This window comes from Chenopodium album, chromosome 7 (assembly GCF_948465745.1).
Source record: "Chenopodium album chromosome 7, dcCheAlbu1.1, whole genome shotgun sequence".
Lineage (NCBI taxonomy): Eukaryota > Viridiplantae > Streptophyta > Magnoliopsida > Caryophyllales > Amaranthaceae > Chenopodium > Chenopodium album.
In genome coordinates, this window is record NC_137840.1 from 15,702,061 (window position 1) to 15,714,872 (window position 12,812).

Below are 12,812 nucleotides of genomic sequence, written 5' to 3' on the forward strand. Positions count from 1 at the left end.
CTCAATTGGTTTACATTCTACCTACACACTATGTTTGGTTCTATGTTCGATTCCCAGCAGCCGCATTTCCCATCCCCCCTCCCCCCCCCCCCTTTTTTTTTTTTTTTTTGTTTTGCTTTTTTCACTATTCCAATATTTGTTTTGGACTTTTAGGTTTATTGGTTGAAAGGGGTGGCAGAATATGATTAGACATGAAAGGTTGCTTGTTCATGTATTAGATTTTGGTGGCATGTTTATTGAAAAGTTTGTTCTATAATTAAATCTACAAAAGTAAAGTTATTTGTGAAGTCTTATATAACCTCCCTTGCGTAGGAATACACCCTTTTTATTTTCAATTAAAATATTAATTAAATTATGCAAATGAGAATGAGAGTGCAAAAGCAATAGTTCCATACTATATATAATATTTGTTTTCTAATTATATCACGGTCGATGACTGTCTCAATTGGTTTACATTCTATATGCACTATATTTGGTTCTAGGTTCGAATCCCAGCAGCCGCATTTCCCATCCTCCATTTTTTTTTTTTAATTTTTTTGCTTTTTTCACTACTCCAATATTTTGGTTTTGTACATATATTGTTGTACAAGAAGGAGTTGCTTATATTTTCAATCTTTGGTAATGTTAATAGCCTGATTAGCAAGTATGCATGTGTTTTGAGCCTCAATTGTGATATTATAAATCCTAGATTCAAATCATGTTCATACATTAGATTCAACACATAAGACTCAACTCATAATAGATCAGACATTAGGTTTTTGTTAAATATGATAAACGCACGAATCCACATCAGCAAACTTGTTCGCCTCCCGGGAATACGTATGCCTTCCGGTTGATGTAGTATCCAAACTTACAAGTCACGCCCCGTTGGCCATTAGTTCCACAAGCCTTTTCTGTTTCACCACCTTATGCTTCACAACCTGTGAGTGATGTGTTAAATATGATATAAAAAATAATTTAATTGGAATCACATAAATGACTGTATAAACTTACAGGTTCAGCATTGCCCTTGCCCGTGCCCTTTCCCTTTCCCTTTCCCTTTCCCTTATCTGGTTCGGCATTGCCCTTCCCCTTTCCCTTAACTGTTCCTGCCTTGCCCTTGATTGGTTTGCCCTTTCCCTTGCCCTTACCTTGTTCTGCCTTTCCCTTGATTGGTTTGCCCTTTCCCTTGCCCTTACATTGTTCTGCCTTTCCCTTTCCCTTTGCCTTTACCTTAACTGTTCCTGCAGTCGGTGCATGTTCATCCTCCTCATTCGCATCCTCTTCACCCTCCTCAGCACCATTTCCTGCATCCTCTTCACCCTTCTCAGCACCATTTCCTGCATCCTATATGATATCCAAGTCAGCTTATTCCATAAATAAAAAGTAATGACAATAAAAAGCATAAATCTTACTGGGCTAGGCTTCTTGTTCTTCTTAGGTTTCTTGTAGCCAGTTTCAGCTAACGATTTGTGCCTTGAACCCTTAGGCCTGCCCCTTTTCCTTTTCTTAATTATAGGGTCCTTTATAACAGGCACCATGGCAGATGGACATGGGTCTATAGGATCATCATGAACTGAGACTGATGAAAACGTTCTGTCTTCTTCAGCGAGTGATGAAAGTGTGCTAACTACAGGAACACGTTCCTGACTCTTCTTGTCCATAAAATCATTAACAACTTTTTGAAGCTTTGATAATGCTTCAATTACAATTTGGACTGTTTGATCATTGAGCATGGCAGCAGTGTCACAGATGGGCTCGAACTTTTCCATCTGCACATTCTCTATGTCGCTCGAATCATGGTAGGACACCTTGACCCTAGTGTGCTTACGGGGTACATCCTTCCGCCAACGGTCTAAAATGTACTTTTGTGGCAGATCTTCAACCTCGTTTTCGTCAAGAATTCTAATACAGTGTTTGCAAAGTATGCCACTTGTCTTAAACTTCCTACAAACACATTGAACCTCCTTAGTCATAGGATAGTAAGTAACTTGGTAAAGCTTTCGCCTATCTGTAATGACCTCCTCACTAGCACCTGGAGGTACTATCCATACACGATCGATCAGCAAATACTGAATAAGGTTTTCAGACAAAACCTCCTTTCCTCGGAGGCTGCAATACATCAATCTCGAACACTCCGTTTGAACTTCTTGAAACTTGTTGTCTGTGTATAACTTTTGGAAAAAAATTTCGACTTTGAAGCCACTAACCAACCCCCTTAGGTACTTCGAGCAACGCTCCTCTGCACTCACTTCATCTGACACGCGTTGAGTTAAGGCCATGTCATATTTCTGGGGAAACTCGTGGAGTTTAGTTTTGCGGTTTACGTAGCCATTAAAAAACCGATTAATGTTCTCCACCCTTTGTGTGGTCTTCATACCAGCCCAGAAATATTCCTTCATGTACGCAGGCACCCATAGATGACCTTCCTTGTGGAGGCTATGCAGCCATTCATTGTCCTCCAAGTTATACTCCGCTATGAATTCAGCCCATCGGGTATTGAACTCCTCGGGATCAAAAATCTCATACACCACCTCTTTTAGGGGGTTGTCAAAGTCTTGGTACCTAGACAATAATTAATTTACCATCACAATATATACAATGTCTTAAAAAACTATGGTCTAAAACTATAACATCTTGAAAAAAACACAAATGCAAGTAAATTATATTTAACAAAACAACACATGTGTTTAGCAGCAATCTTCTGTATACCACCAAGCCTCCTGATCATTTTGCTACTGTATATATCTTCTCTAAAGTCCTAATAGATCAGACTCCCCTTCATAAAAAAAAAAATAACAGAAAAAATTTACTCTGCTCTGATAGTTCATATATTTTTATCCTGCACCCAACTTGGCATATCATTAAACTATTACATCAGATTTGAAGGCCAAATATTAGCCAGCATCAGTCACAACAGATCATATATCATTAAACTTATATTGTACTCACAACAGTTCATATATCATTAAACCTATATTGTACTCACAACAGTTCATATATCATTAAACTTATATTGATCAATAATTATCTAACTCTTATTCTGAAGCCTGTTAAGGCCTAATAGATGAGACTGCTCTTCACAAAAAAAAATAAAACACAAAAAAAATTTAATTAACTTATATTGAACTCATACAGCAGATTATTGTACTCATTAAAGTCGGACAACACCTAATATGAACTAATAATTGCATAAGCCACTTACCGTGCGCACTTGCCAAGTTTGTCAGGGATCTTGCTCATTATATGCCATATGCACCAACGATGAATCGTGTTTGGCATGACTTCAGCTAGGGGCCTCCGTATAGCTGCCGCTTGGTCAGTCAAAATGGCACTGGGAGCTTTGTTGTTCATACAAGCTAGCCACTACTGAAATATCCACCGAAAAGTATCGCAGTCTTCATGAGAAACAAGAGCACATCCCAACAACAACGATTGCCCGTGGTGGTTCACACCAACAAAGTTCGCAAATGGGAACTCGTACTCATTTGTTAGGTATGTTGCGTCGAAGCATATCACATCCCCAAAGTCCTCATAATCAACCCTACTTCTTGCATCCACCCACATCACATCCTTAAGCCTCCCTTCTTCATCCAACCGTTGGGCATGGAAAAAATTTTGGTTGTCGGATTGCATTATTCCAAAAAACTCCATCATTGCCACCGAGTCCCCTCCAACCATCTTCAACCGCTTTACCTTGTACACCTCATGTTGTAAGTCTTTGACGGTGAGACGCATTTTGTCCAGTCCTTTTCGTTTGAATGCCATGCAACCGTGTATTTGAGAAACTGGTACACCTAGCTCATAGTAATCCATCAACGTCCTCCTCAATGATGGGGTTAGGTGCTTCATGTGGTACTCCTTCACAAGCTTAGAATTTGCTGGATTAATCTGGTGATTATGCTCTAGGTGCACTGTCTTCAACACCCACAAGCCATCTTCATTCATTCTAGCATAAACACGGGCCTCACATTCACACTTTTTCGAAGTCCTCTTCATACGATGTAGCTGATCCTCACATACCACCCCATCAACTAAACCACCTGAACCTCCAACACCCATTGCTTTTGCCTTCTTCTTGGCTTCCCTCCTAGCCCTCATGTCTGGTTTTCCCCAACACTCACACTTCCACGTGTTAGCTATTCTTTTTTTCCTGTTGTCCTTCTTACAATTTACACCTTGAACCCTAGACACTCCAAACCCCATCTACTCAGCATACTCCTCATAGTAGGCTTCAACATCTTCCGAAGATGGGAAGACCATCCCTTCCTTAGGCTCTTCAATTACTGTCATGTCATTGCTACCAACTGCCATATCGTTGCTACCAACCATAGTGTGAGTTGTCTGAAATGTATTCAAGGGGGATAAATACTCAACATTCATGTTAACATCTTCACTAACACTATCTGCAACAATTGTGTCTTCTAAAACCTCCATATCAATACCCTCCAACATATCAATGTTACTCCTCCTGACCTTAACTCCACTGCACCTATCACCAACACCAACATTACTGCCCCTTATAACATCTTCACTAACACTATCTGCAAGAACTATGTCTTTTATACCCTCCATATGAATATCCTCCAAAACTTAACTCCACTCTTATAACATCAAAAACAATTCACTTCCACCCTTCAAAAGCAGAACACCAACAGAATTATGATACAAATTGAAACAATCATAACTCTCCGAACAAAGTACGACAATTCAACCAACACGTTTTGGCATCACACAAGACTATAACACAGTTTTATAAAGTATGAATTGAATTTTTATCCAAAATCAATCAGCAATTATCAGAACTTCAAACCCCATTATAACAGATCGCATTACATATCATTATTGTACAAATTAAAACAAACATAGTCTGTGTAACTACAACCAATTTAAAAAAGTATGAAAAATCAACCAAGACAACACCAACACGCTTTTGCAGTAACAAGACAACAACACATTCTCATATTTTCCATTTTACACCCTTTAAACCAAAATCAATCACCCATATTCAGCCAATTTGTACCATTTCAACATAGGAATGTCAACGCATAACCCCATTACTTTCAATTATTCTGATTTCGGTCTCAATTGTGAATTCAATTTGACCAAAAGTCCTAGAACCAGAACAACAGATCAGAACAAAAATTAACATGAAGGGACAAAGAAGAAAGAATAGAAAACTTCACCAACCTGTTATCTTCGACGGATTTCCGACAACTTGAAGACCCAATTAAGTCATCTGGGCAGGTGAGGAGAGGTTAGGAGCTCTGATAAAGTTGAGGATTGCTGTGAGCTAATTCTGAAAGTGGTGAGAGGAGCTCAGCTAATTCTGTTATTCCGTTTTCTTGTTACGCCATTATTCAACCAATTTGACACATAAGCTGTCCCCACGAAATCCGACTCAGCATCTCAGTAAGTGGAAAACATCAAAATATTTTCAAAATTGCCATTGTGAGGAACAACCTTGTTTCTCATGATGAGCAACTGGGGCTCGCTCAAAAAGAAATATCAGAGATACCAAGCCATGAAAGACAAGAAGAAAAATCCTTGTCTTACATACTGGGATGATTAATCCACCTTAATTTTATAATCATACCCCAACTTTATAATCCCTTAATATTACTTTATTATCATACACATGACTTTTCTGTGCCCTTTGCTTAATTATCCTACCTTAGCTTATTAGCTTTTTCATATATCACTCATTATTATTCTCCTACTTGTTATCTTCCTCTCCCTTTCTCCCATTTTTTCTCATTCTCTAAATCACTAAGAAAAAGATAGGTTAATTCCAACAAGTTATTAAACATTTCTAAAGTCATAACACAACAATCACCAAACTCGCAAGTTAAGCTTAATTAAGGTGTTGGAGAAAAGAAAAAAAAATGGGTAGAGCTCCTTGTTGTGATAAAGCTAACGTGAAGAAAGGCCCTTGGTCTCCTGAAGAAGATGCCAAGCTCAAATCCTACATCGAAAAGAATGGTACCGGTGGTAATTGTATCGCGTTGCCTCAAAAATCGGTAACTAACCCTAGCTAGATGATCATCTTCTCTTCAATCTCATGAGGTAACTCTTATTAATTATCTTCATAAATAATCATGTTTTGCTTCTTGTTATTATTTCTTGAAAGTTTACCTAAATCAAATCTTATTTACATCACTGTGTTTATAGTTCTTTTTATACACTAAGAATAAATGACATATATGTATATAAATAAATAATTTTTTTTGTATATATAATTATTGTTAGTTGTTTACATTCTTAGGGCTTAAGAGATGTGGAAAGAGTTGTCGTCTTCGATGGCTAAACTATCTCCGGCCTACCATCAAACATGAAGGATTCTCAGAAGAAGAAGATAGAATTATCTTAAGCCTCTATGTGAGTATTGGTAGCAGGTGTGATTCTTTTATTTCTTAATAGGTTTGTACAACTATTTAATCAAATTATCAAAATCTAAGAGCAATACATTAACACATATATTTAAGTACGTATACATAGAATTAAGTATGAAAATATATATTGATTTTGGATGAACACATGGTCTATAATTGCAGCACAATTACCAGGAAGAACAGATAATGATATTAAAAATTATTGGAACACAAGGTTGAAGAAAAAACTCCTAGGAAAGCAAAGGAGAGATCAACAACAAGTTCGAAAAGCCAACAAACTAATCATAAAGCAAGAGAATCATAGATTGGTTAATTCTATTCCGTTTACCTCGAGTTTTGTCAATCATAACCAAATCCCATATTGGCCACCCCAACTTACTACCAATCTACCTAGTGCAATTTCAATACCGAATTACTCGAATTCTTCCTGTGAGAATTACCAAGGTCTTAACAATGATCATACATCACTTTGAAAATTGTTGATGAAGGTTAATGGAGGACATTATGATAGTGTCAATAATAATCCTCAATTAATACCTCTTCACAACATAACTTACCCAAATAATATCACACAAACAAATATCAACCTCTCAAATTCTACACTCCCCTTGGACACCATGATTCGTACATGTGAATTGACAAATAATTCGACCAACTTTAACCATCAAGGTGAATTAGAAGGTGTAAGGATAGGAATGATGGAAGGACAAAGTAGTACTTTCCCTCCGGAACTAGAGGAGTTGATGAGTAGCAACCCCCAAAGGGTAGTGGCAGAAGATGGACTAGAGTTCCTTTACGGCGATTATGGCAACAGTTTTGTAAACAATGATGTATCAACGTCAGATACCACAACTTGTGGGGAGAGTTCAGGATGGGTTGAAATGAGCTCTTTGGTGACTCTTCCTAATTTGGAATCAGATTGTAGTGTTCTGGTTCAAGAAATTGGTGAAGAAAATCGATTCGAAGAGCCCTTGAGGTACTCTAGTACTAATGATCTATAGTCTTTCGTTTGTGTGGTTAAGTGTATGTGTGTGTGCCTCACAAAATTGGTGTAAATTCTATTTACTATAAAGAGTGGAAGAAATCTAATATGTTTTTGTGATTTATTTCATCATGTTTATGTTTGTTTTTCGGATAATATTTCTTGATAACACAATTTCATTATATAATAAGCTCATGAAATAATGTAGGTGTACTTGTTTTGTTTTTGTTTTTTTTTTTAGTTTATTTGCAGTCGTGAATCTGAGTATAATTGTAAGTTCAAATATATTAACATATAATGTGTCATAACTTCAAGAGATTGATCGAGAATTGAAGTAGGTTGATTTTTTTTATCATTTTGATTTTGTTTTAAAAAGTTTTGTCCTGTTTTTAAACCTCTCTTGGATAGCTCAAGCTATTGATAATGTGATAAGTGATAAAGGGAATATGATTAGAAGATTTAGAATCCATAAGCATATACAAGTATATAGTACATATATATAGAGGATTGTTCTTGAAGGTAGGTGGATGTGCAAGAATCCTATGAAAGTATGAAGAAAAAAAATAAGAGAATGTATTTGGTTTGCACTTTCAAATTGTATATTATGGTTTTTGTGATTTTCTCCGATTAATTAATGAACAAAACCAATTTCATACGTCGGGCATATAGTAATTCTACTGTTTAATGTTTTATATTGAGATAAGCCTTAACAAATTTTGGGAGGTTTTTCTTGATTCGATTAAAAGTAACGGGAATTATATGGTTTTTAAGAGGCAATTTTTTTATTTTTACTTATTTCAATAAAGTATTGGTAACTTTTAATCTTTACCTGAAGGACATTATTTTCGTTTTTAAGATTACTTTATATCCTTAACGATATTTAATGTATACCCATCTTGTTTACAAGTTTATGCTAAATAAAATATGTTAGTTAAAGGTGGGAAGTAGCAAGTACCCTTTTAACCAAAAGGAAGGAGGAAGAAAAAAAAAAGGTGGGAAGTACAATAGGGCTAAGAGTAAGGACAAGCAGAGAAGTAGATACCCTATATATTTGCAAACGACATTCTTACAGAATAACATATAACTCTTTTGTCTTCTGTTATTCTGTTAACATGCATGGTGTTTGTTGCTATAAACCATATATATATTCTCTCGTTCTTTGTTAAAAAATTAAAGTGATCTGGCAAATGTCAGACTTATTAAGCATTACTTTGCGCATTTTAGAGTTGTTTTTTTTGTTATGTTATACACTTATACTTAGTCGGAATGACATTACGGCTATTCTTTGTAAGCAGAACTAATTTACTAATTTTGTGTTAGATACTGCCTATTAGATTAATTAAGCTTATAATAACTCCACTTCATAGTCTTCATTTGATCTAAGCAAATATTTACTTGATTTATATATAATCTGATTAGACCAGGCCAATTAATATCTTTTTAGTTATTTTATAAATAATCTGATTACACAAATCCATATATTATTAATCAATACTAATAATTCAAAACAACTCATTTGCAAATTTTATTTTCAAGGATTAATAATTTAATATACAACATAAACTCAATGTTTAATAAATGAGAAATTAGATCAGGTAAAATAACATAGTCTCACTCTTATATACGTTGTTATAATTCCAATCAAATAATAATGCTTTCTCCATACAAATGAATTATATGATCATATGATGATTTATGAAATTAAAGAGGAAGATTTTAATTTATTGTCAATGATCATATGATGATTTATGAAATTAAAGAGGAAGATTTTAATTTATAGCAAAAAAAAAAAAAAAAAAAAAAAAAAAAAAAAAAAAAAAAAAAAACAAATATAGTGGAAAGAATTAATCAAAACTAATGCTTATCAAGTTTGATGCATTGCTAGTTTTCAAAAAGTAACAATCGATAGTACGCTAAGTATTAAAAAGTGTTACCAATCAAGTCCGTGTATACGCATGCACCACAATGAAATTTAACTATTAAATAGTACAAACTTTTATATGTGGCTAATCGCATGGTGTAGTTACTTGATTTTTTTTCTATTAATTTTCAGTAATGAAACAATTATTTCGTATTTAATTTTATATCAAAAGTTTCAACTATTGAAAATAACACAAGTAACAACCCTTTCATCGAACAGGCTAATAGATTAGTTTTTTCTAGAAGTCACCATACCTTATTCTAGAATACACACTGTTTACATTTTAGATACGTACACAACTCGTTTTTGAGTGATGGTGATGAACAATTTTCGTTACCAATTCCAATTCCGAGTACTAAAACTTTCCTAACCCTCAATTTGATTTAATTTAACCTAACAATAGGGACAAAATTCTTCTTATGTTGACTTGGTAACATGAAATGCAACTTTGAAATTGAAATATGTCAACCACTTCTAACAAATCATGACCCCGCCTCAGGAGAAAAACATTTATTTTGAGGCAATAATCAATCAGCATAAAAGACAATTTTTGCATTGACTTTGATCTAAATTACAACTATAAGCAACGTCTACAAGAGCATTCACTGATTCCCGTAAGTCAAGTCACTACTGAATGCATGATCAATTACCAAGTTTGACGTTCTACTACATCGTAATCAAATATGTTACGATTTATTAGGATATGTCGATATTGTATAGATTATGAAATCTTTTGATCTTATCTTTATACTAGGGTGAATTTCCTAATTGTATTTAAGCTACCGCATATGTTGAATAAATTCAAGCTTTTGCCTCATTATAATCTCATTTAGGTATGCGGATGGTGCATTTCACAAAATACTATACCCTGCTTCTGTTTCATATAAGACTTGAATAAATAATACAAAGTACTCCGTATCTTTGATAGGCTACGGTACCTAGAGATGTGATACTGGTTTTGTATATGATAACTCCTAAATTATTCATTTAAGTTACATCAAACGAGCAAATGAAGCGTGGTGTACCGATGTTAAAAAGAAAAAGAAAAAAAAAAAAAAAAAAAAAAAAAAAAAAAAAAAAAAAAAAGGGCTTTTATTTTCTCTTTTCAATTGAAATCCTCCAATTTTGGAAGGAAAGGAAAGGTGAAAATTTGTAAAGAGGCTTTCCTTTTACTCCCTTCCTTTCCTTTAAATTCTCATGTCATTTATGAGCCCAAACATGGGAACATATTAAAACCTTTTCCTTTCTTTACTTTTTGTTTTCTAGCCAAATCCTTTCAACCAAAAAGGGCATTAATTCAAAATAAATAAATAAACACAATTTGGTGCGGGAGCCTTGGATGATATATATTACTTATTGGCTGATATGTTTCATGTGTTGGCTGATATATTTCATTTGTTGCCTGATATGATTTTTGTTTTGGCTAATGTATTGCTTTTATTGGCTGATATGTTTATTTTTTTCCCTTTTTTGGTTGATATTAGACAACGATCATTTGGCTTATATATTTCATTAGATGGTTGATATATTTATTTTGTTGGTTAATACGTATATTTTAATTGTTGATTTATATGTTTCATTTTGTTGGCTGATATGTTTATTTTGCTGGCTAACCTGTTGCTTTTGTTTGTTGATTTCATACTTTTGTTTGTTGATATGCTTCATTTCCTGGCTAATATGTTTTTTTGGTTAGCTGATAAGTACCTTTTGTTGGCTGATATATTCCTCTTGTTGGATGATGTTTTCCTCTTGTTAGTGGATATGTATCTTTTTTTGGCTAATACGTTTTCCTCTATCCTCTCCCCCTCTTCCTATTCCTCTCTTCCTTTCTCTCTCTTGTTAGCAGATCCTCACGCCACCTCAGTCCCTCTCCTTCTCTTGCTCCTCACGCCACCCCTCACTCCATCTTCTTCTCCTGCTCCTGCTCCAACGCCACCCCACACTACCTCACCTTATCCTTTGTTCCTCAATTCCCTTTCCTCCTAGATAAATAATCTTTCCGGCCACCGGCCATCACAATGTCGTTTTGCCGCTGTCGTTCACCAAACCCATCGCAACCCACCAACCACGGCATCATCAGCGAAACCACCAACCACCGAACCCACCAAACACCACATCACCAACCATCGACGCTGACACCGTGCCATTAACACCTCCAATTGTAATTTTTTTTTGTCGATTTAGGTTTATTTATTTGTTTTAATCTGTGATTTGTTTTGATTTGGGGGAATATTATTTGGGGATTTTGGGGATGTTGATCTGGATTGTGGTTTAGTGTATTTGATTTTACAGGTGGTGGAAGGATGGATGTCGTTGCCGCTACCACTACATTCTCAGCGGCACAAACTATTGGGTGCGGACGTGTTGACATGTTGTCTAGCTTTTATTGTATGTTGTTAAATTGTATAGATATTGTGTTGTCACATAGAGATGTCAAAACATGACCAAACCGACCGGATTTGAAGTTGAGTTGAAAAACATATAATTGAGGTTTTGATTTGCATGGGCACAATAATTTACAATGACTCAAGTTTGAAAATAGATTTTACCTGATCTGACCTCACTGAACTCAACCCGAAAAATCCAAATTGACACCGACATTGTCACATGCATTTTATATCACCCTAACACTCTCTACATGTCATAAGAAACGAACTTGTGATCCAGTCCCGCTTGTTTTTCCCAGTTCGAAGGCTAGCTCAGCCATCACAAGCTCCGATCAAGATGCTTTTAGGTGTTGCTTTGTGCTAACAAGCCTCGTGAACTAACATGGTTTGCGCCCTTGCCATCAAAAGACAAGAGTGCGCCGCATGATCCAGTGTGAAAGAACTTAGAGTCTTAGACCATGACAATCGGATAGTCAAGCAAGGGAGTAATCATAATCCATAAAATTAATAAATGCAGATGGTTCTGAAGGTGTTTGTCTATGGATAATTGTTGTAAAGTTTTCTACGAATTAAAATAGCATATTACATCCTTAACTCAAGGGCGGCAACATTCTTTTATTTTTATTATTATCTTAACTTCAGAACTTATTATTATTTTAGTTATAGGTACTACTACGCAAGTACGCATAACAAATTTGGGTTACGTTAGAAAAATCTTCCAGAAGAAAGAAAATAACATATTCCAACTTTGAAGCATTAAAGTTTGGTATACTTAGAAAGGAATATCCCTTGCTAAGATAAAATGAAACAGAAGAAGCTTAGAAGATAATAACAAAACATGGTTCAAACTAATTGAACTCTATCTATCCACATTATTTTTTGTCACCTTTAATGATGTTAATAATCATAAATTGAACCCTTTAATAATTAGTGTTATGTTATAGAAATTTTATATGAATTGGACATTATATAGAAAATCCAAGGTATCATCCTTGTTGGGCTATTTGATGATAAATAAAATTACTCATATTTTTATATATTACTAGGGGTCATCCCTACACGCATGATGTGGCTAGTCTTTTAGGAAAAACAATTTTTGTGCTTGATCCTGATGTCCTACACCAATATGTATGGTATTATATTAAAATTGA

General features: G+C 35.0%; 1 protein-coding gene and 1 pseudogene across 1 annotated transcript; one reads left to right on the forward strand and one right to left on the reverse strand.

Annotated features, from left to right (window-relative positions):
* Positions 1–3,345: 3,345 nt before the first annotated feature.
* Positions 3,346–4,185, reverse strand: LOC145640044 (protein FAR-RED IMPAIRED RESPONSE 1-like). The gene has a single exon (XM_081691356.1). The coding sequence runs from the start codon at positions 4,183–4,185 to the stop codon at positions 3,346–3,348; it is 840 nt and encodes a 279-aa protein (XP_081547482.1).
* Positions 4,186–5,864: 1,679 nt separating this feature from the next.
* LOC145640045 (uncharacterized) lies at positions 5,865–7,372 on the forward strand (annotated as a pseudogene).
* Positions 7,373–12,812: the final 5,440 nt, after the last annotated feature.